General features: G+C 39.9%; 1 protein-coding gene across 1 annotated transcript in view; it reads left to right on the top strand.

The window, feature by feature from the left end:
* LOC122808108 (NXPE family member 4-like) overlaps positions 1-26,515 on the top strand; it is a 513,467-nt gene that overhangs the window by 279,629 nt on the left and 207,323 nt on the right. The window contains exon 3 of the mRNA XM_044079080.1: positions 17,481-17,542. Within this exon, the coding sequence (XP_043935015.1) occupies positions 17,481-17,542 (62 nt within the window). The remainder of the gene's footprint in view (positions 1-17,480; positions 17,543-26,515) is intronic.

Genomic DNA, 26,515 nt, shown 5'->3' with positions numbered 1-26,515 from the left:
GAACAGTATGACAATGAGAATGCAGACTTTGAAATCATGGAGGTCAAATTATTTTCCTCATCATGTCTTAATGAACTCCGACCCAATTCTCAAGAAGCTGCAACATTTTGTTCTCCAGAAGCTGCAACATTTTATCAGTCAAGGATGGCCAGCATGACAAACTACCCCTTGACATACAGAAGTATTTTCGGTTTACTATCAAATGTTCGAATTCACTACGTATGAATGTTCAGATTTTCGAATAATATACTCAAAAACCAGACCATTAGGTTCATAGGTTCATAGGTTCATACTATGCTATCTGCCCTAGGGCATTTGTAAGCCTAGCCAGAGTGTGTTTGGCTTTTGCCACCCATTTTAAATTAATTTTGCTATGCCCTTTTTCGAGGTTAATATACTGTGCCTCTGTCTAACAGTGACACAGAAGTGATACCTGGGGTAAACCTATGATCTCCCATCCACTCATCAAGATTCCTCTTGAAGAGAGTCAGTGAGGGACTCTGCCTAACCTGGACTGGGATTTTATTCCAGAGTGAAGGGAGCATCTGGGTTATGAATCTGTCCCTCCAACATGTCCTATTTATTTCAGTGCTGAGGTTCAAGTCTCTCGAGCGCGTAACTCGATGGGATTTGGATTTTCTGAGGGGCAGCATGTCCATTAATTCCGGGTTGGACATGGCTTTATATGTCAGGCACAGATCGCCTCTGAGCAGGCGGTATGGCACTGAGTAGAGCTGGAGTTTCTTTAACCGGGCAGCATATGGCATCTGTTTGAGCCCTTTGATCCTCTTGGTGAGGTACTTTTGGGGTCTTTCCAGTTGCTGCAGGTGTCTGGTAAGGTACATCCCAAAAGGGGCGTTGTACTCAATTATGGGCCTGATGAGGGATGAGTAAAGAGGCACGATGACCTCCCCTGATCTAGATGTGAATCCCTTCATGATTAGGTGGGCTATATAAAATGTTTTTCTAACCACTTTGGCCACGTGGTTGTCAAATGAGAGATTGCTATCAACTTGAGTCCCCGGGTCCCTAATTACTTCTTCTGTACTTAATGGATTACCACCTATGTGGTAATTTGTGGGCACTTTGTTTTTGCCAAAGGGGATGACTATACACTTTTTAGCGTTTAGCTTGAGGCCATGGCTCTGGCACCAGTTGTCTGTTTCTATGAGGCCCTTTTGGAGGATGCTTGTGTCGGCTGGAGAGTCGATTATGGCGCCCAGTTTGCAGTCATCTGCGAACTTGGTCAGCCACAGTCCTTCCATGTTGGCCTGTACCTCCGAGAAATATATACCAAACAAGAGAGGTCCCAGGACTGAGCCTTGTGGGACGCCACTTGTAACTGGTTTGGAGTCTGACATGGCTCCAGCAATTCTAACCATGTGGGTTCTGTCCTTGAGCCAGTTTGCAACCCATCTAGTGACATAGGGGTTTATTTTTAAGCTGGTGAGCTTATCTATAATGCTGGAGTGGGGTATTGTATCGAAGGCTTTTGCAAGGTCCAGGTAGGCTGTGTGGACCACCTTCCCCTCGTCAATGGCCTTGGTGACTGTTTCACAGAAATCAACCAGGTTTAAGAGGCAGGATCTGCCCTTCACAAAGACGAACTGGGTAGGATCCAGTGTCTGTAGGTCCCCAATATCTTTATTTATGAGGTCCATGATGATCTTTTCAATAGCTTTGCAGACCAAGCTAGTCAGGCTTATGGGGCGATAGTTTCCAGGATCCGTTGAGGCACCACCTTTGTGGAGAGGGACCACTGTTGCTGTACGCCACTCTTTGGGTACATATCCTTTAGTAAGGCTGAGATTGAACAGTAGTTTTATGTTTGGGTTTAGCTCTTCTTGGAGTTCATGTAGGACGCAGCCCGGGACACCATCTGGTCCCATTGATGCTGTATTTTTTGCTTTGGAGAGGGCGGCTCTTACCTGAGCATCTGAGATGTCAGGGGGGCAGCACTCTGCTGGGATAGATATTTGCCCTTTTGGTGGGGGGGGAGAAGTTTGCGCTGAACCTGTCAGCTAGGATGTAGGCAATGTCTGTGGGTTCGGTGTATTTTTTGTCATTTTGGACTAATTCTGAGCATATCTGGGAATTCCCACCCAGGTTCCTAACATAACTAAAGAAAGCCTTGTGATTATCCTTAGTGTCCTGTGCAATTTTTCTCTCGAAGCTGGCCTTAGACGATTTTATGAGTGCCCGTAGTTTTTTGCTAATACTGATCAGAGATGCCTTCCCTTTTTGGGATTTTGCTCTATCATGTAGTAGCTTCCTCCTTCTATTGTATAGTTTGTTTATGGCTGGGGTCCACCAGACAGGACATCTGCCTTTGGAGGATTGGGTCTTGGTTTTATTTGGGATTGCATGATCCATGCATTCCTGAAGGTGTTCATAGAATGCGTTTATAAAGGATTCTGCGGTCTGGGCCGTATTTTCCACAGGCCCGGGGGCTTTGAAGGATTCCACCTCAGTTTTGAGGAGTGTGAAATTTGCTTTAGAGAAGTTTTTCACTGTGGTTTTCTGGGCAGGGGGTGGGGTCGGGATGTGAATATCCAGTGAGATTAGTTTATGGTCTGATCTTACCAGTGAGGGATACACTTCTGAACGCAATAAATTTTGAACTATGTCAGTAAAGTCGAATGTCAAACATTTCAACTTTACTGACATGCTTCTATCCACTAAACAATAAAACAAACATATTGCAGGGGGGCTGCACCCCCTATTTTAATATTCTAACTCTGAGATCGCACTACAGTGACGGTAAGGGTACATTTCCCGATCCCCACTATAGTGCGATCTGACTTAGAATGTCGGAATTCACAACAGCGAATGCTGTATTGCATTCGCTGATGTCAATTCCGACATTTTTTTCTATCGATATTTTCAGTCGACACCTCTTACTCGACATATTAAAAATTGCACATATAGCGATCGAAGTACTGATAGTAAACCGTATTTTCCTTAAAGAAATGAGCTCATGATGGAAGATGGAATCATCATGAAAGTGATAATTCCTACAGCATTACAACAGGAATATATAAAATTTTGCATCGTGGTTACCTAGTTACTGATTCAACCAAAAGCAGGGTAAGAGGAATAGTATTTTGGCCTTCTATGTCAAAAGATATAGAGAAGGAAACTCTAGCATGTTCAATTTGTAATAGTACTAAATTCCACTAATAGAAAGAACCACTTCAGTTGAGCCAGATTCCTGAATTACCATGGTCGAAGGTTGCTACTGATATTTTCAAATGGAATGGTCAGTATTACTTAGAGGTAGTAGACTCTTATTCGAATTGTTTTAAGGTTGACCTTCTTCCTAACTTAACATCCAGCACTGTCGTTACGAATTTGAAGAGACATTTTTCTGTCAATGGTAGCCGCACAGTCATTTCTGACAATGGTGCATGGTTTACAAATCAGCAGTTCAAGAAATTTGTTGAGTCTTGGGAATTTGTCTGTGTTATTAGTAGTCCTGAGTATCCACAGTCCAGTGGATTAGCCAAGCATGCAGTTCAAAGTGTGAAACATTTGTTGGAGAAATACAAGGGAGATGGTACCGATGTTTTTCTTAACTTACTCAATCTCAGAAACATTCCTCGAGATAATTTGCTTGGTTCACCTGCTTAGAGATTAATGTCTAGACATACAAGAATGACTTTACCAATCAGTAAACAATAATTAGTACCAAATGTAAAGAACAACAGAATGGTCAAGGCTCAACTTTTGAGAAAACGTCAGTCACAAAAGTTGTACTGCTATAAGTGCAGCAAACCTCTTAGACCATTAAGACAAGGAGAAGTTGTGAGAACGCAAATATCTAAAGGATATGACCAAGTGGGTATCATCAAAAACCTTTGCAAAGAACTGAGATCTTACATCATACAATTGGATGGAATGGATTTCAGAAGGAATCAATGGCACATATTGCCAGTCTCCGAACCATTGATGCAACAGATTGCCTGTGCCAGAGACTTTCTCAGATTGACTATACACTTGTTCAAATTCAGGAAGACAGTGTACTTTCTTTAAGTAATCCTGATGTAAAATAATCCCCAGAGACAGTCCCTGCTGCTAAACCCAGTCAAAGTTTTTTATGTAACCAGATCGGGTAGAATTTTGAGACCCATTTCAAGATGCGCAGCTACTTGGACTTGAATTCATTTGTTGTTATATGTTGATGTGATATCTAGCTTGTTAAAAAATGACTTGTTCTCCGATTGCATGTCGAACAAATCAAAGTGAGAGGATGTAGATCATTGTGTGTATTGTACATAGTCATACACTGTAGCTGAATAGCACATGCATATAAATTATCGAGCACGTGCAAGATCAGTGCCATTTTATATAGTCAGTCAGAATGAATGCAGGCATGAGTGGAGATGCACATGTGAGTGTGTTTGAAGTAGTGAGTCAGTCACTTAGCTTAAATATATGTTTCCATTACAGACCCTGATGTGTTTATGTACAGTAAATAACTTAAGCCCATCACAGTGCCTTAGTATCTCATTTGATACACGAGACATGCAACAGTGATGTTTTTTTTCTGTATGCTGTTTGGAAATTGCATGTATGGTAATTATTTGTTATGCAATCATTTGTGTGTCCAACTACATTATATATATATATATATATATATATATATATATATATATATATAAAATGTATCTTTTGGCTTTTCCCGGTTAGGGGTTGCCACAGTGGAACTCCGGTCCGCTAATGATTGGCAGTAGAGTTTTGCATGCTGGCTTTCTGGGCCTAACGCACAACCTTCAATGAAGGAATGGCCATTCACACATGTCACCACACAGAATACACTCTAACTGAGAATCGAACGGGCAACGTCTAACTGTGAGGTGACAACGCTACCGCAGCACCACCACTGCAGTCTATATATATATATATATATATATATATATATATATATATATATATATATTTATATATAATATAAAAAGTGTACACAGTCCTGTTAAAATTGCTGTTTTTTGTGATATAAAAAATGAGACCACAATAAGTCATTTCAAAACTTTTCCCACCTTTAATGTGACTTATAACCTGTATAATTCAATTGAAAAACAAACAAATATGTTAAGGGAAAAATATAAAAAAAAAAAATGTACAGTAAGCTGGTTGCATAAATGTGCACACCCTTAAACTAATACTTTGTTGAAGTACCTTTTGATTTAATGACATTATTCAGTCTTCTTAGGTAGGAGTCTATCAGCATGGCATATCTTAACTTGGCAATATTTGCCCTCTCCTCCTTGCAAAATTGCTCCAAATCTGTCAGGTTGCAAAGGCATCTCTTATGCATAGCCCTCTTCAGGTCACCCCACAGATTTACTATTGGATTTAGGTCTGGGCTCTGGCTGGGCCATTCCAAAACATTAATTTTCTTCTGGTGAAGCCATTCTGTTGTTGATTTGGATGTGTGCTTGGGGTCATTGTCATGTTGAAAGGTGAAATTCCTCTTCATCTTCACTTTCCTAGCAAATGCCTGAAGGTTTTGGGCCAAAAGTGACTGGTATTTGGAACTGTTCATAATTCCCTCCACCTTGACTAAAGTCCCTGTTCTAGCTGAAGAAAAGCAAACCCAAAGCATGATACTGCTACCATCATGCTTCACCGTGGGGATGGTGCTCTTTTGGTGATGTGAAGTGTTGCTTTTGCACCCAATGTACCTTTTGGAATTGTGGCCAAAAAGTTCAATCAACTTTGGTCTCATCACACCATAACACATTTCCCCACATACATTTGGGAGACTTGATGTATTGTTTTGCAAATTTTAGCTGGGCCTGGATGTTTTTCTGTGTTAAGAAAAGGCTTCCATCTTGCAACCCGACTGTATAGTCCAGACATATGGAGAATACGGGAAATTGTTGTCACGTAGCACACAACCAGTACTTGCCAGAAATTCCTGATGCTCCTTCAGTGTTGCTGTAGGTCTCTTGGCAGCCTCCCTGACCATCATGTCTTTTCATCAATTTTGGTGGGATGTCTAGTTCTTTGCAACATCACTGTTGTTCCATATTTTCTTCAAGTTTTGATGACTGTCTTCACTTTGTTCCATGGTATATCCAATGCTGGGGAAATGTTTTTGTACCCTTCTCCTGACTGATACCTTTCAACAATGATATCCCTTTGATGCTTTGTAAGCTGTCTGAGAACCATGACTTTTGCTGTAGCAGGCAACTGAGTAAATGTAAGGAAAATCCTACTAGGACAGCTGAATGTTATTTGGGGTTAATCAGAGTCCCTTTAATTGATGGCAGGTATGTACCCAAGAAGAGTGAATGCAATAATTAAATCAAAAGGTGCTTCAACAAAGTATTAGTTTAAGGGTGTGCACACACAACAAAGTATTAGTTTAAGGGTGTACACACTTATGCAACCAGCATATTGTACATTTTTTATTTTTTTTCCCCTAACAGATTTGTTTGTTTTTCAGTTGAGTTGAACAGGTTATAGGTCACATTAAAGGTGGGAAAAGTTTTGAAATGATTTATTGTGGTCTCATTTTTATGTCACAAAAACTTGGCATTTTAACAGCGGTGTGTACACTTTCTGTATCCACTGTGCATGTATATATATAAATATATATATATATATATATATATATATATATAAATATATATATATATATATATATATATATATATATATACATATATATATATATATATATATATATATATATATATATATCTACCTGACATAGTCGAAACCACAACACCGAACGACACCACCGACACCACATAATCGACCGGCCCTTACCATGAAACCTCACCTACCGACAACGAAATAACGACGGTACACAAACACGAAACCCCATACACTGCACACACCACAATAACAACAATAAAAACAAAACACATCCCATTCCACAAACCACACACACAACACAAGCACACCAAAATCCTTACAAACCCACACTAAACCTTACCTAACCCTAAGGTCCGTCACTATCTAACCCGCTCCTAACCCTAACTCACTTAACCCGCCCTAACCCAAAGTCTATCCCTACCGCACACTTACCTAACCTGCTCCCTAACCCTAACTCACTTAACCCGCCCCTATGCCAAAGTCTATCCCTACCGCACACTTACCTAACCCGCTCCCTAACCCTAACTCACTTAACCCACCCCTATCGCTCCCTAACCCTAACTCACTTAACCCACCCCTATCCCCACAGACCGTCAATATCCACACTTACCTGACTAGCACCCTAACGTCCGTCACTACCGCATACTCACACAGCCGTTTCCCATGTCGGCATCCTCGGCGTCGGTGTTGTCATCCGTCGTGTCGGTCTTCTGCATTGTCGATGTTCTGGCACTCGCGATTCGCATCGGTCTTCTTCATTGTCAATCTTCTGGAGCTCCGGATTCCGTTGTCGGTCTTCTGCGCTATCGACTAAGTCAGGTAGAACCATATATATATATATATATATATATATATATATATATATATATATACATATATATATATATATATATATATATATATATACACATATATATATATATATATATATATATATTAGATATAGATATATATGGGTCTACTTTACATGGTTGACTTTTCACAAAGTCGACTTTCATATGGCCGAGACCATATGATCGACTGTTGGAAAGTCGACCATGTAAAGTAAACACAAAAAACACAATGAACACTTACCTAAAAACTGTTAGCAGGGGAGCTCCACTCTCCTGCACCCTCTGTGGGGGGCCTACACCCCCCCCGGAACTTAAATATACCAACTCCGAGATTGCACTACAGTGCAGAAGAGGGACATTTTCCCATTTTGCACTGTATGGAGATAGCGGTTCCCCATGGTTGGCTTTTCAAAAGGGAAACATGAATTTCAACTTTGTGAAAAGTTGATCATGTGAAGGGGACCCAGATATATAGATGCAGATATAGATAGATACCCGTAAGGCAGTGGTTCCCAAACATTATTGCTGAATCCAAGTTTTCCCAAGGCCCCCCCCATGGCACGCATAAAGTGCATATTTCAGGGGTTCCCAAAGTGTTTACTGCGACGCCCTGGAGTGCCACTAATAAACTTAGCTGCAAAATAAACCACGAACAGTTCACGGATTATTCTGCAGTTAAGCTTATTAGTTCATGGCGAGTGTGAGTGAATGCAGGAATGCATGAAGAAGTGGCTGTGTGTGTGTATGTGTGAGATCGGGAGAGTGAGAGTGATGTGTGAGTGAATGCAGGAATGAATGAAGAAGTGGCTGCGTGTGTATGTGTGTGTGTGAATGAATGCAGGTATGAATGAGGAAGTGCTGATTGTGTGTGTGTGTGTGTGTGTGTGTGTGTGTGTGTGTGTGTGTGTGTGTGTGTGTGTGTGTGTGTGTGTGTGTGTGTGTGTAAATGAATGCAGGTATGAATGAGGAAGTGGCTGTGTGTGTGAGAATGAATGCAGTTATGTACGAGGAAGTGGCTGTATGTGTGTGCGTGTGTGTGTGTGCGTGTGTGTGTGTGTGTGTGTGTGTGTGTGTGTGTGTGTGTGAATGAATGCAGGTATGAGTGAGGAAGTGGCTGTGTGTGTGTGTGAATGAATGCAGGTATGAATGAGGAAGTGGCTGTGTGTGTATGTGTGGGATCGGGAGACTGAGAGCAATGTGTGAATGAATGCAGGTATGAATGAGGAAGTGGCTGTGTGTGTATGTGATTCACACCTCTCAACTGTACAGATTTTCACAGAATGTCCAGATTTTTGCCTCATATTTTTGGTGTGTTCCTCCTAAAATCTGTACTTTTCTGACAAATAGTTGAGGACTGAAGTCATTAAATAATGACAAACATTTGAATTTAAGACTCCACATCCTTCAGAGAATTCATGCTAATGAAAAACCTATTATTCTATCAATTTTCTAAGTTTGTAAAAGCAATATTTCAAATTTGTCCCTTTTGTCCCCCCATCATTTTAGGCTTTGCCCAGATTTTAGAGCAAAAAATCTTGAAAAAGCATAAAATGATGGGGAACAAATAGGGACAGATTTTAAATATTGCTCTTACAAACTTAGAAAGTTGATAGAATAATAGGTTTTGCATTAGCATGAATTCTCTGAAGGATGTGGAGTCTTATGTTTGTCATTATTGAATGACTTCACTCCTCAACTATATGCCAGAAAAGTGATTTTAGGAGAACACACCCAAAATATGAGGCTAAAATCTGGACATTCAGTCGCGCGCACACACACACACACACACACACACACACACACACACACACACACACACACACACACACTCACAGTCACTTCCTCTTTCATGCCTGCATTCATTCACACATCGGTCTCACTGTCTGTCACACCCACTTACGCATTCATTCATACATCGCTGTCACTCTCCCGATCTCACACCCACATGCCACACACCCACTTAATGCATTCATTCATACATCCCTCTCACTCTTCCGATCTGACAGATACACACACACATACACACACACACACACACACACACACACACACACACACACACACACACACACACACACACACACACACAGACACTTTTTCATTCATTCCCTGATTTCACTTACACTTCACTCTCACTCTTCCGATCTCACACACACAGCCACGTCTTCAATCATTCCTGCATTCACTCACGTATTTCAGCCACTCTCCCGATCTCACACACACACACAAACACACACACACACACACACACACACACACACACACACACACACACACACACACACATACACACACACACACACACACACACACACACACACACACAGACACTTTTTCATTCATTCCCTGATTTCACTTACACTTCACTCTCACTTTCCCGATCTCACACACACACAAACACACACACACACACACACACACACACACACACACACACACACACACACACACACACACACACACACACACACACACACACACACACACACACACACACACAGACACTTTTTCATTCATTCCTGCATTCCCTCACACATTGCTCTGTCTCTCTCGATCTCTCTCACACACACAGACTCTTTTGCTTTCATGCACACATTCACTCACACATGCAGGCAGACACACACACACACACACACACACACACACACACACACACACACACACACACACACACACACTCATACAGGCATTCACTTACCTGCAATCAGCTGCTAAGCTTTGTGGCTCCCCTGTAAGGAAGCCACGGCACACAGTTTGGGAACCTGTGATATAAGGTAAAGATATTCTTTTGACTCCTCATTTAGTTGATGTCTGTGTGGAATGTACCTTTAGTTGACTTCTATGACTTCTGCAAAAGTTGAACATGTTATTGTCCACTAAAATCCAATGTGGTCATGGTTGCACATGTGGTTCTGCAAACACAGAGTATATATACAGGTAAATGAGTTTGGTGACAAAGCCACCACACTGAGAGGTATGAGGGTAGGCCCCTCCCCCCATGTAAATACAGGTGCCCTTCCTTGTAACACATTTGCAGTATTACTAACTAATTGATGGGATATCCTGCGAAAGATAACTGTATGTCTGGTCAGCATACTAAAGCCTGGGCATCCTCCACTAATGCCATATGCTTAATATATGACATCATTTTGAAGGAAGTAAAGGTACATAAGGAATGTACAGGACTGAATTACATCACAACATTCTTGCCAGGAGACCAAGTACTGAACTATCACTTCAGCTTTGGTCTGTCAGCCATACGATTCGTGCCTCTTCCTCAGGTGTTGGGCAGATACGTATCCCCATTGAATACCCTCATCTTCTCTTCTATTTTGGATTTATCCATTTAAATATCCACCTTTTCTGAAATAGACAGCCCATCACATACTTTCTCAAGTCATGTGGCATATGCCTTTAACATCACAAAGTAAACCACATCTTCCAATTTTACAGTTATATAATGCATAAAACTTCATTTCTCTAAGGTACCTTATTACAAAATGTCTTAAACCCCTCTAGCAGAAGAGAGGCTTTACTGAAACAATATATTTTAAACCTGACTTTGTATACTCATTCATTTTAATTTGCCTCTGATATCCTGTGTATTGTAAGACATTATTAAAGTAATATTGTCTTTTTAAACATAGCATACTTCATACTTAAAATTGGAAAACAAATATACTGTCAGTTTTACAATAATTTTTCATAAAGCAATTATGACTTTAATGTTTGCACAATTAATGTGTTTTATTATCATAATTTTAAGAAGATTCTAGTGATGTTATTTTAAGATGTTTTAATATAGCAATAACCCATGCCTGGGTGTGGGTAATGTTGGATTTACCCACGGTTGGCGTGGTTTGGTCCTGAGGGTGAAGCCCAAGGGACCAAACAAAGACATCCTTGGGTAAATCCTGCATTACCCACACCCAGAAGTGGGTTATTGCTATTATTCTATGACATTATTTAAGAAAAGAAATAATTACTTTTCTTAAATAATGGCATTGTATAATGCCTCTTTGCTGCCCTTCCGCAGCTGTCTGGTATCCACAGCAGTTCTGATGTACTGCGCATGCCTACGCATTACATCAGAGCTGTGGCCAAAAGCAATGGAGAAAGCAAGGTCTCCATTGCTTTTTACTGTTTCGCTATGTTAAATGGGTTTAACATAGCGGGACAGCTTAAAATAAGCAACGGAGATGTCCGTTGCTTATTTTAAAGCTGTCTCGCTATGTTAAACCCATTTAACATAGCGAAACAGTAAAAAGCAATGGAGATCTTGCTTTCTCCGTTGCTTTTTTTTTAAACCTGACTCACTATGTTAAATGGGTTTAACATAGCGAGACAGCTTTAAAATAAGCAATGGAGATCTCTGTTGCTTATTTTAAAGCTGTCTCGCTATGTTAAACCCATTTAACATAGCGAGACAGGTTTAAAAAAAGCAACGGAGAAAGCAAGATCTCCGTTGCTTTTTACACACTGTGTTGCTATGTTAAAGGAGTTTAACATAGCGAGACAGCTTTAAAAAAAGCAACAGAGATCTCCGTTGCTTTTTTTAAACCTGTGTCGCTATGTTAAACTCTTTTAACATAGCGAGACAGTGTGTTTTAAAAGAGACCTATACTAATGGAAAAAGTCCGGGCGACCGGACCTTTTTCCATTAGTATAAGTCGATTTACAACGTGCACGCTGGCCAATCAGCGTGCACATTTTGGAATATTAATGGGAGGTCATGGTATAATAAACTATTTTTCATAGTAAAGTAGATTAGTCATCTGGGTAATCATTTCACATGTACTTACTTGCTCAAACTAGTATACTGGTGTGTAGACATGAACTGCACTGTTCTGGAGAAAAGATGAGTATCAAATTATTTGCTTTCCTTTGTCATAGTGTGAGTAATAAGAGAACTGGTATGTATGTGGTATTGGGTGTGCACTTTTTAAACAAACTATATTCCCATGGTTGTGTGTACTTCAGTAGTTATTTTAGAGCTCATATCTGTTGAGTACATCTGCCTCAGTCCTGGATTGTACTTTTTGGGTTTTATGTTATATTTTTTGTTTTGCTTTTTTGGTATTGTTTTATTTACTTGGCAGCTGTTGTTTTTTTTTTCCAGTCAGTCAGTGCCAGCTACATTTGTAGGAAATACATTTGCATTCCCATTTTTGGTGCTTAGATTTTATTTCTAAAAAAACACGAACAAAGTGCCCAGGCGAGTCCAAGGTTCCAAGTAGATGTAACGCACTTTATTTAAAACAAATAAACAGGCGTTTTCGCTCCGGTTAAAACGGAAGCTTCTTCAGCATTAAAAGAGCGCAAGCTCACAGTATTTAAAAGCTACTAGGTGACGTACTATTGATGTCACTCGATTTAGGCAATTTGAAATACAATTAAAACAAAATACCTCAGTATAACTTGTGTTTTTTAAAAACAAGCATGAAAAATAAACAAAAAGTATACATCAAAGATTTATGTATATACTCATGTACGTGCAGATAAATCAAGCAACCAAGGAAAATGTCAACATTGCTAGAAACAGTAAACCAGGTAGAAAGTGTTAAAGCAGCAAGGAAAACACACTGCCTATCCAAACTTTTAAATTAATATCCTGTACATAAAACAGGAAAAGAAGATATAAACTTTTATAAAATTAACACTATAACAGTACTAACGTGGTTCATAAAACACATGTGAAAAGTTATATCATAAGCAATGATAAAGCTTTACCCAAGGGGAAGTATTATAGTTATCATTAAATAGAAAACCTTTTACAAGGGACTTCTTATCATATGCATAAAGCTAAGAGGTTGATGCACTAGTGTAAGACTAAGTGCTGCCCTATTCTAACATAGTTCATGAAACTCGTGTGAAAAGCTATACTAACACAACAGTTACCTAAGATAGCTTCTATACTTAAAATAGAGGCAATGTTGCAGTTGTCATTGAGACCCGGGTAGGAGAAAGCATCTAATAGTAGTTGCCACTCTAACTCACGGGTCTCTAAAATTAAAGATTGCGGACCACCCCTAACGTCACACTTTACATTGTCAATGCCCATGAATTTGAAACTATGGCCGCAGTTGTTCAAAATATGTTTAGAGAGGGCATTATCGCTCCTCTTATTCTTAATGGCATATAAATGTTGGTAAATACGGTCCCTAAATCGGCGGTCCGTTTTACCAACATAAAATGCATAACAGCATTCACAAAAGGCCACATATACGATAGATTTAGTGTTGCAATTGATCTTGTAATTAATGGCAAATTTCCTCTTACCAATGGAAAAGGAATTTCCTACACGTAGGTGTGTACACCATTTACAACAACCACAAGGATATGTCCCTTTATGTCTAACCATGAGGTCAACTGAACTGTTTCTCTGTAACATGTCTTTAAGATTGTAGCCTCTTTTAAATGTGAATGCCGGGGTTATGCCCAATCTTTCATGTAACCCAGCATTAGTGATGAAATACCAATTCTTACGTATGATTGAGCATAAAGAACCAGAGTACAAATTGAACGGAGAAATAAAGCCAGTAGAGAAGTTTGACCTAGTGCAGACATTGAAAACGTCGACATTATTGTCAGTAGTCATAGTTAAACTCCCTAGCTGGCTCGATGAAAATACACAATTTTCAACCAAGTGTTCCTGCTCTTTAGGTAGTAGCAATGGCAAGTAAGTTCCGTTCAACCGTTTAGTTGACACTTCACCTATTAGGTCAAAAATAAGCTCTTCAGGGTACCCACGGTTTAAAAACATATCCAACAACAGTGAACATTCTTTGTCAAAAGCATCCTCAGTGCTGCACATACGGGCAGCCCTGACCAATTGGCCATTGACAATGGAACGCTTCTGCCTCCAGGGGTGGCAACTTGTAAAATGCAAAAAAGAATTGCAATAAGTTGCCTTCCTGAAAATAGATGAACAAAATCTGTTGTTATTAATGTCTTTAACCAACTGGACATCCAGATAGTCAATCTCAGAGGGCGAGAAATGGTGAGTGAATTTCAAAAAATCTGTTGAAGAGTTCATATGTGCTAACAGGGTCAAGGCATCAGCCTCACTCCCTTTAAATAGCACAAACACGTCATCAAGAAAACGGGTGTAGATCTCAGAACACTCCACGAAAATTGAATGGTTGAACAGGAACTTGTTCTCCCAGTAGGCAACGAACATGTTGGCAACACTGCTGCCGCATGGGGAACCCATTGCTATGCCTTTCTTTTGGAGGTAGTAATGGCCATCAAACATAAAGAAATTAGAAGACAAAACTATATCAAGCAGTACTGTGACCAAGTAGATGTCATTGTCGGATGCTCCACATTCCCGGAGCATGAGTTCAATCCATCGACAGCCTCCTCATGTGGTATTGATGTGTATAAATCAACAACATCGATGGTCAAAAAATTGAGGCTGCTGTCGAAATGGACTTCATTAATCAAACTCAGGAAGGACCATGAATCCTTGCAGATTTGGGGGATAGTTTTCAGATGTTTACTAATAATGCTGTCAATTAGACGAGCACAAGGGTGTGTGATGGAACATCTACCATCCACTAAAGCACGCATAGGTGGATCAGTAAGGCTTTTATGAATTTTAGGGATCCCAAACATAACTGGAACCCTGGGTAGGAAATATCAATGAAGTTGTAAGTGTCAATGTTAATCCTTCCCTCAAGGTATAGGTCCCTAAAATAGCCTTTAATTCTGTTGTAAGTGCCCGTTAATTCATTTAACGAGGAGCTTTCATAGGCTGGTGAATCTAGTACCTTTAACATACGAGTAGAATATTCCATCTTATCAAAAATAACTAAACCCCCACCCTTATCTGGTTTGATCACTCTCACAGCCGAGCTGCAAATTTTATTCAAGGCCATAAGCTGTTCAGAAGAAATGTTTCTACTACCCCCATCATCTCTCACTGTTGTATGTAACTGCCTAAAATCCAGTTCACATGCTTTCTCAAAGGTGAATAGGCTAGGGTGTAAGGGAGGATTGAAGGAACTAGTTAACTTCAAACTAGGTACATTACCAGGTAAGTCATTGTTGAAAAAAACATTCAAATTGAGCAGGTAGAAAGTGTTAAAGCAGCAAGGAAAACACACTGCCTATCCAAACTTTTAAATTAATATCCTGTACATAAAACAGGAAAAGAAGATATAAACTTTTATAAAATTAACACTATAACAGTACTAACGTGGTTCATAAAACACATGTGAAAAGTTATATCATAAGCAATGATAAAGCTTTACCCAAGGGGAAGTATTATAGTTATCATTAAATAGAAAACCTTTTACAAGGAACTTCTTATCATATGCATAAAGCTAAGAGGTTGATGCACTAGTGTAAGACTAAGTGCTGCCCTATTCTAACATAGTTCATGAAACTCGTGTGAAAAGCTATACTAACACAACAGTTACCTAAGATAGCTTCTATACTTTAAAATAGAGGCAATGTTGCAGAGTACATCTGCCTCAGTCCTGGATTGTACTTTTTGGGTTTTATGTTATATTTTTTGTTTTGCCTTTTTGGTATTGTTTTATTTACTTGGCAGCTGTTGTTTTTTTTTCCAGTCAGTCAGTGCCAGCTACTACATTTGTAGGAAATACATTTGCATTCCCATTTTTGGTGCTTAAATTTTATTTCTAATACACTTCTCTGTGCAGGTCTGTCCGTCTATATGTGTGTATGTACTTATCTTATTGTTTATTATGATCAAATGATACTGACTATAGACTACAGTCCATGTTTTTGCAGAGCATGAGTAATCATGCATCTGTTCCATACTACTGACCATATAGGTACCTGATTTAATGAATTATGCATATGCATTCTGGATTTGTAATCTAAATATCTGGCATGCACACTGGATGCATATGCTACACTAGTGACAATATGTGTGATGAGTTTGCTGCAGATATTCCTGACATATCACCTGTACTTTGCATTTTATTGTGCTAAGGTTTAGTTTACAGCCCAGTAATCTGAGCATTATTTCTATTGTTGGAGATTTTTTCTTCACGCAGAGATAAACTGAAAAAGATTGTTTCTCAGCTTGATACCCTGATTAACAAAACATTAACAAATACCATAGTTCAGCAAATGTTGCTTTTTCATATGGATATGGAAATATGTCTCATCCTTGTATAAACTACTTTACAAATCAATCCTTTAACCTGATGACCATTTCAGGTAGTAGATTGAAGTATTGTTGGATATAATTCTGGCTTTAATTCTTAGTTGTATGCTTTCTTTCTTACTCAGAACGTTAATTTGCATTTGCATCACAGTATGTCATATACTGCATTTGTAAGCACAGACAATATTTCTTACATGTGACTTTTATATCATTCCTGGTGATTAACCTTGACAAGATGAAATGTTTGGAACCATTCTTGTCCTTGTCTGTTATGATATACATATATCTTTATAGTCCTTATTCCTTTTTCCCTCCATATCTTTAGTTATTACTTCTCCATGTCTTCACTTCTGCATCCCTGTCATCATCTTCCTCATTCATTATTTGTAGAACGTCTCTCCAAACATAATCATGTAACACAAAGTAATAATCCATGTGTTCATATACAGACATACTGGGCATGTCAGTATTCACGTTTTTGTTTAGCCATTTAGTTACTTCATTTATGATGTTATACTTAAACGCTGACTGACATCAGTAGATGAGGTGACACTTTGTGCAGACCCTGCAGCAGTATCTTACATATTATGGAAATACTCCTCAGTGATGTTAATATTTTTACAGAACTCGAGAGTTAAATGTTAATATTTGCAGTGCATTTAGTTTCTATTAATCTATGTATTTTTCCACCTCTTAAGTGATTGTGTGTGTAGACTGTATCAGCATGAGATCATTCAATATAAACTATAACTAGTTACAATCATTTGTGTATCTATTTTTTTCTGCTTTGATTTATAATTCTGAGAAAAGATTATATTATTGCACATCTTTCTCAGACAAAAATGCAGCCTATTCCTTCTGGCCAGTGATAGGTATTACTTTTTCTGCTTACTTTTCAGAGGAATCATTGGAACCGAACTTACACCTGAAGGCCCATCTTCAATAATGGTGCAGAAAGGAAGTAAATATTTCAGTTTATTGCAGTTTCGTACAGAACTAAGTTAAAGATGACTATTGAAATTGTTAAGTGATTTTCTAACCTAAAAAGAATTATATAAAATAATTGTGAAGGTGACATGAACTACACATATTTCATTTCCTTTCCAAGATCTTTGAAACATATAATAAGCGGGTGATTCTAGAACTTGGTTGTGGTAAATATGTTCCATTCTCATGTCTTATTTTATTATGATTGCATTTTTTTTGCTTTAAAAATTTCTATCACTATAGGTAATATCCCAAAGTTTTGAAAAATTTAGAAAAAAAATCAATAAAAACACGAGTGAAGGAATACATTGCAAAAGACAGTTTGTGTTGCTTTTCCAATCCAAGCTGAGACGTAATGTGGACCATCAGTTAATATACAAACACCTCTGTACTCCGGCCTTTTGACCTGCTAGAATAGCAGAAGGCATACGTGCAGAGAGTTTCATCACACACCTGTATTAGTCTGGTGTTTCTTTTACATACAGCACTGTTTCCTGAAACCCCACTCACTGACTGCAGTTTCACTGCAGACAATCACCCAAACAGCCCCTTAACAAACTCAGAAAGCATTTTAAAATATCTTTTTCTGTGGAGAAAGCCCTTGCCCCTCCCAGCTTATAGATGTTTTTTATTAAATTTATGACCAAGAAGACCATGGATAAGTTAAGGCACATCACCCAGTACTGATGGGGGGCTAACAATGTCCTACTATAGCAAGATTTTTCTGGCATATCCCAGGTGAAATTCTCTGATTGTTAATCCAGTCATTCAGGCTGGTGTTAAAGATTACTGGGAAAGTACTCTGCTTGATATATAAGGATACACTATTCCAGAAACATAGGATATTTTGGTTTAGGTACCTGTTGCAACATATGGTTTTGCTGTTGATAGTTTAGGTTTATTAAGTTTATATCTGTAGAGTAAGTATTTGCTTTATCACGATTTTTATTTAGGTAAGGGAGTTGAAAGAAAGAGTGCTATGTCATTCATAGCATGTAAAACTAAACAGAGATTACTCCTCGGAGTCTGTATGACACTGGGATCAGACTAGCAAAGAGAACTGATCTTCTGGATGAAGAAACATTGAGGTTCCTCAACCTTGTTTAGGTGTCTAGTGAGGCATGTGCCAAAGTGGGCATTGCATTCAGTGATTTATCCTAATATAGATAGAATAAAGTGGGACTTCAACTTTTTTGGACCTTGAGGAAATACCACAAACAATAAGTTATGCATTTTTTTAACCACTGCAGACTCATGGTAGTCAAAGGAAAGTTTGTTATCTACATAGGTGCTGCAGTCTCTGAAGGCTGTGTCTGATTTAAGTGGAATTTTATCTGTATAATAAGCAATTGGGATGCTAAATTTACAAAATAAAACTGTGCTGCATTTCTTAATGTTAAAGGTAACTCATGACTAGCACACAAAACATGTTTAGCTCAGCCCTTGCTAGATAATTTAACCATCAGATTTGGATTTTATAATCATGAACAGTTTGCAGTCATTAGTAAAACTGGTTTACCATAGAACTTTGATATCATCTTTTTTGCCAGAAAAGTGTATAACAAAATTGGGGAGTCCCTCAGCCTTAACTGTTTGAGTTCTATCAGATAGCCAGTTACCTGTCCAGTAAACTATATATGAGCTAATGTTGAGCTAAGAGAGTTTGTCAATGATCCCAGCAAAGGGGATACTAACATAGGTCTTGGTATGCCTCATATCCATTACCAAAGTAATGTTTTCAAATAACTCAACTAATTTGAGCAGGCCCACGCTACCTATTACAAAGCAAAACTGGTATGTATCCATGAATATAAGGTCACCTCTCTCATTGCTATTAGTCCAGCTATAATATGTTCCACAGCCATGTTAATTAATACTAGTGAGACTAATACTAGTGAGACTAATAGGTCTGTAATTCTCAAGATCAGCAGAAGGACCACCTTCATACAAAGGAACCACAACCACTGTTGGGAATGTAACTGAAGGAGAGACTCAGGCTAAAAAGTTGATGGAAAGGTTTTGCTAGATGGAATTTAATACTTCTCTGCAGGCATACAAGGATATTATCTGGACCCATGGAACAAGAATTTTTAATTTTTGAAGGTGCCAAAAGAACATTGACCAAAGTGATTTGGGGAAATGTGAGGGAGGGGGATTGGGTAGAGAAATATGGGAGGATGAGTGGGAAAAAGCAGGAAGAGAATTTGTCCATGAAAATATTTGCAATGGCCTTTTGACTGAAAAGGCATTAATGTTAGAGATAAGTTCAGTTCAGAATTCCCAGTTACTAATAAGCTTCCTAATAAAGACGAAGAGGGCCTTACAGTTACAGTGTGAATTAGGTACAACCGTAAGTTTGTAGCTTGGAAGGGAGGTCCATACTAAAGGACTTGCCACTTAGGAACTGTTTGAGGTGGTGTTTAGGAGGCTTTGGTATGGCTGTGGTGATAAAAAGAAAAATGTAAACATGGTGACAGAGTTCAAATGAGTACAGGATGTATGCTGCACAGAAACATTACACATGAATCTCTAGCAGATACCTGCAAAAACTGAAAAACAAACACTTGTAGAGAAAGCGCTTATCTGATGAAAGATTTAAATTTAAGAGAGACAATATAATACAATAAAGATAGCTCTGAATGAGGTAGGTTTTCATTATATATTATCCGTAATTATTCAGCTACTAACAAATTAAGATTCATCCAGGCAATGCCTTAGCTGTGGTAATTCATTAAGAAACAATTTTTTGGCAGCAAAGTTGCCAAGAGTATCCATTAAACAATCATAACCACAACATGAGATTAAATCTGAAATAATCAACAGAAACACTGTATGATTTTACAGCATCTATCAAATCCATTTTAAAGGAAACAAAATAGCTATTTTTTTTTTTTATTATTCTTTTTTATTTCGTGACATCCCCCAGGATTCACGAAGCCTCCGTGTAAGAGTTATAACTCTTACACGGAGGCTGCAGTTAAACGGAGTGATGTCAGCATGCTTTGCATATTTATGAGAGCATACTGAATCACATCTAAGTCTAACACGGTCCGTGTAAGACAGTAGGGGGCGTTCCATAGGCTAAGCCCTGCAAGCGGACACGCCCCCAGAAGTGTACAAGTGTCCAAAGTAAACACCCACAACAGAGTCCACGGAAATGTGAATAAACACAACACAACACATGCCCCCACAGACTATGAACATAAAATATATATAAATGAACATGTTATATATTTTTTAAATTGTAAAGATGTTTAACCGTGAGTGCGCTCGTTTGCGCGGGCGTGCCCGTAGCGCAGCTACAGTTAGCAGTCAGTGGGAAAGCATATAAGAACTAAATATGCAAAATAAGCCAGGAAGCAATAGCGTAGTGGTAGAGATGTTGGCTGAAGTGCAGGCATTCATGGTTCGAACCCCCACAACACCAATTTTTTTTTTTCAGAATAAGCAGGAAACAAGTCCCTGACAAATATGTACACATAAAACCCCAATATATGTAAAATGTAATGAAATAGCCCATTTATATTGAAGAAATGTGAGGTAACAAAAGAATAAAAAATGCCAGATGTGCCCATAGCTGAGCTACAGTTTAACAGGGTGAGTGCATCTGCCCGTAGATGAGCAGTGGTTTAACTGGTGCAAAATGAGTGCCCGTAGCTGAGCAGTGGTTTAACACGCTAAATCTATGTGCCGCTAACTGAGCTGAGCTGAGTGTAATATGCGTGCAAATAGCCAAATGAGGCTTAAACCAGCGTACCCCATTTGCGCGGAGCTGCGCACCGTGCAAATTAGCTAACCGACGGGCAACCTTGAGCAAGCCGTATCAAAACTGCCTTTGCACAGACACACCCCTCAGCATGTCTAGACAGTCATGAAAAATAAAAAGCAGTGGCCAGGTTCGAACCCAGGATACTATACACCATAGTCAAGGTACAGACCCACTAAGCCATGACAGCAGTACCTGTCAATGCAATAATAGCTAATATATAGGAATGAATACAAACTAGAGCATGACAATGCAGGTTTACTGAAGTTGATACAATTCCAAAATGGCCAATCACAGATATGTGTGGGAAAAACGGACTATATAAGCCCCATAGGCGGGAATACACAGCATAAATGATTGTAGAACTGACCTGCAGGCAGAATGACAGGAGTAGGAGAGGGTAGTCGCTTTCGAGCACAGAGGTGGGGTGTTGAGGAGTCCAGGTACATGGTCTGGCTCCTAGTCCATAATCATGAGGCCCAACTCATGAAGGGCCAGGTCTGGGGAGCATACAGGGCTGAGGCGTGGGACCGGTTGGCTCATGATCTCACCAGTGCCACAGGGATTCCAAGGACTGGTGAGCAGGTCCGTCACCACCATGCGGATCTGAAGAGACGCAAGCAGGACCAACTGAACCTTTGGATCCAGGAGGCCCGGCAAACACCCAACGCCCCACTACTGAGTAAGTAACATTTAATTATGTATGTAAGAAATTAAACTAGCTGATATTATGGAGATGTGTATTCAAATATTACTTCATTTATATTACAGCTGCAGGTGTCCGTTCTGCGAACCGCAGAGCCTATGGCGATATGCTGGTGCGGTTGCGCCACCAGGCAGGTCAGTAATCCACTACCAGTAACTGTAAAGAAATATAAAAGTATGACAGTCAGCAAAAGAGTGCAGTGTAGTCATTAAGGAATAAAATCTGCAAGTAACAGTGTGAAAGTGTATGCAAGTATTGCTTGATTACAAAAGTGTGTTTCAGCCTCTAAGCTTAACCTAAACATGAAGCTGTCCGACATATATTCTGAAATAAAAATGCCCTGCCTGTAAGAAAATAGTACACAACCTGCAGCAGGCTGAAAAGTATAGCTGCAGAAGATGATGAAATCACATGTGTGAAATATATCCCTGTGGAAATACTGAAACATGACAGAAGTGAGACTGCTGGAAAGGATTGTAATAACTACTGGTAAAACATGTCAATAAAGGCTAGAAGTATCATCCTGAATAGTAAAATGAAAGCAAGTGAGAGAGTGTGAGAAAGTGTCATGAATCCAGCAATACAGTACTAATAACCCCTGAATAAAGTATACTGCAGTCAAGACAGAATGAAATGCATGTGAGATTCAAAACCAAACAGCAAAATCTGTTCAAAGTGTTGCTGCATCTGGAATGCGTATCCCAAAATCTGGATATGTTGCTCTCAGTCTGCAATATGCAGATAGGATGTTTGTCTGATATACCAAACATCCACACTTGTCTACAGCTATATAAAGCAAATGTAGCAGGATGATGTAGCTGAACAAAGCTAGATATGAATGTGTATAAAGAACCATAAAATGTATATTGATGTTGCAGTAACAGTCCTATCACCAAGTTGAAATAGTTATCATATAGGAAACTGTAGTTAGAACAGTAGTGTGTATATAACTGTGCTATTAGAAATGTACAGCATATGTATTGTTATTCGAAGGTGTTAATATTACTTTCTTCACCCAACCCTATAACCACATATAACCCATTCCACGTGAAAATGGTATGTGCAATCACAATTAACACCCCTGGACGTTTGTCCTGTTGGGTCATATATATTTGCATGTCTGTTGATGCATCTGCCCTGTTCATACATCCACACCTGATGGCCTGTTGCCATCAATTAACCCTGCATGTTGTTGGACTGTGTATTTCTGTTCAAATCATGCATGTGTTATGCACGCTGTTCAATGGTGTGAATATCTGGGTGTTTGGTTAATGGGAATACTAATGCATGCTGTTACAACTAATTGTGAATGGTATTATATGTCACTAACCCAAACTGTCATGACATAATGCAAAACATAGTACGACAGGGAAGGCTGGTTCCAGCGGACCCACCTCAGCTGGCGAGTGCACCTGGCACTAGTGCCGAGTCCGGACCCTCCTCCGGTGGCCCTGTGCCACCTGCGGGTGGAAGCGCTTCAGGGGATGAGGCTCACCCCCCCCTCTGCAAGTGTGGCCGGAGGAGAACCACCACTCACCCTCCGTAGCGTCTGGACTGTGGTGCGTAGGGAGATTCGGGACTCTGTTCTCGAGCCCCTACGCCAGCTCGAGGCATGGGTGGCACAACTAACGGGCATGCCTGTTGCCCCGCCTACACAGCCCCCAGCACAGCCCCGTCCTGGGCAGTGAAGGAACAGTGGTAACTGCCTATGGGTGGGGATATCAGTTCCACTGTTGCCATCTGTGGGCTCATGGGCTCTGGATATCCAAACCTCCGTCCCCGTCAAGTGCGTAACCCCCCCACACGTGTCATACACCGCCCCTGTATGCGTCTTGTTTGTCTTGTCTGTTTACCTACCCAACCTACCTCCCCAGCTGTACTGACTTCCTTCACCTGACATACCACTTTCACCTGAAAAAAAAGAAAAAGGGCACTCTGCACCTACAAAAAAATTACGCCCCATACATAGCTGCCCATTCCGCACACATGTCTACTGGACATGGAACCTATCAATTACTATTGTCAGTACAATAAGTATTATTGTTGTCCTGACACCTCTCTCAGGGGTGGAAGTTTACAAATGTCACACCAAATTACATACATATGCACAGCTGTTGCTGATGAAGAAATGTGCAGCTATGGGCCTTACCTGCATCCCTCCTGCACATCCCAAGCTTGTTTCCCTACTGTCTTACCCTCTTTGTGACCCCTTTTTCACCACTTTCCTGTCTCCCCATTTTCTTTTCTTTCAAAGAAAATAGAGCGGGTGTGCGCAAGAGTAAGCACGTTTAAGCGGTTGTAAGCGTGTGCGCAGAGCTAACCGCCAGTGCGCATGTGTGAGCTCCGTTCAAACCAGCGCTAACCCGGTTACAACTGCTTAAAAGTGCCTTAGTCACTTTGATTGACAGGTCCTGTACTCAGTTCAAAAGCAAAATAAAATCCCACTGTGAGTCCTGAACCCAGGACCTTGGAAACAGTAGTCTGCATGACTTACCACTAAGCCATGACTCTTATACAAGAACATTGTGCTAAAATAAATATATCATGTAATAGTAGGAATGAATGTAAAGGGAATATAGATGTGTAGTACACAAGGCATGCCATTTAGAATTACTATCAAAACTAGTGGATTTCCATAATAGTAGTGTGTGAACAGAAACAGCCATGCTAGTTGGAAGCTAGTAGGTAATAATGTCACTATAGCACCTTGCAAGCCACACACATACTCACAGCAGGATAAGCACTGCCCATACCCCACAACCTCTTACAGGGAAACATCTGGACCAAGTAATAAAATATGTGGAGCAAAAGCCCAAAACCAGGGACACATTACAAATAATGTTACAACAAACGCAGACAGTTCAGAGAGTAACAGGGTCTGCACTTTGTGGGATGTTTGGAAGGGTATGCAGTCTAAAACTTGAATGTTTGTCACCATATTCTTACTTGAGCCCAGAGTGACTTGCCAGAAAAAGGTGTGCATGAGATATTGACCAAAATATGAGGCAGAAATGTGGACAACCTGCAAATATCTGTACACATGACGGGTCTGACACCACTATATTTGAATAGTTAAGAGCCTAGACATAGCAACAGTGAATGACTTACAGGGATGCCCCACAGACCCCATGTGAAATGTACAAACAGTAACAGTATGCAGAAAGGTGTAACACATGCAATGGTAACTATGGAGTCCTGAAAGTATTCATCACTTGCATGGCAGAAAAAGTGTAGTAATACATATGCTCATGCTAACCCACAGTCACAACTGCAGCATACCAGACATTTTAATGGGTGTAGCCCACTGATATGTACCATTCCATGAGGCACATAACAGATGAACCTGAAAGTCTCTGGGGCCTGCTCAGCAGCATACTCAAATACCCTAATAGATGTCAAGGCCCACACCATGGCCAGACCACACTGCATGCTGTAACACCCTAGCAGATATAGCAAGCATTCCAAGGTGTGAATGTACATGGGAAATAGGAAAGCTACAGCAGCACACTACAATCAAGACACCTAGCAGGCATACATGTAGTGACTGTAAAGGGCAACTATTGAAGCCTTAGCAACAAAGTGCAAGCAAAAGTGAAAGGAAAGCACACACACACACATTAACAGTAGTAGTAGTTGTAGGTGTCAGTGTACATACACATTTAGTACAGGAAACTGGAGAAATGAATGGAGGAATGTTAATCTACAACACACCTGGAAATATGAGAGAGATACCAACCTTTACACTCACAGAACATTGTCCACAGCATAACAGCATGGTCCCTGCCCTTAAAATCTGAAAGGGCTACGCCTATCTCACATACCTTTTTATAGCACTGTTCTGAAATCACAGTGAGAACTGCAATCAGTACACAACTGGCTGCATGCAATTAGCAAATGCTGGCTAACAATTGGTGCAGAGGCCATCACATGGGCATATGCAGATACCTACAAAAGTACTCCCAGTCCACACATGCAATACTTTTATTGCACCCTGAGAAGGACGTGAGAGACAGACAGAGAGAGAGAGAGAGACAGAGACAGAGAAAACTGCAATTAAGCAGACACAAACAAATTGTTCAGCAACAGCTACCTGAAAGCTGACAACTGGGAAGTGGAGCAGCAGGACAGAGAACCAGACGGCAACACAAGCAGCTGTGACAAACACAGGTAATGTAAAGTAATACTATAAAGGTCTACATACTGTGAACCCTCCATATGTATCATTGGTCTGTATCCATATGTATATGAAGATGTGTAAAGGGCAGGGGACATACAGCAACTAAAACCAGAATGCAGGAACACAATGTAGAAAAACAACAGCCACAGACTTCCACCAAAGGTTTATTATAAAACTCTTTTTCTCTGACGTCTCGGCCAAAGCCTTCAAGGAGTATCCGTGACAAGTAAGCGTGACAAGAGACCACATTGTGCTGCTAATGGGAAAGGTACTGTCATGAATTTTTAAGAACTGAATG

This window comes from Protopterus annectens, chromosome 8.part0, assembly GCF_019279795.1.
Source record: "Protopterus annectens isolate FY-2018-M chromosome 8.part0, PAN1.0, whole genome shotgun sequence".
Classification (NCBI taxonomy): domain Eukaryota; kingdom Metazoa; phylum Chordata; order Ceratodontiformes; family Protopteridae; genus Protopterus; species Protopterus annectens.
Note: the sequence above shows the minus strand (reverse complement) of the source record. Positions and strands in the feature narration are given on the sequence as shown.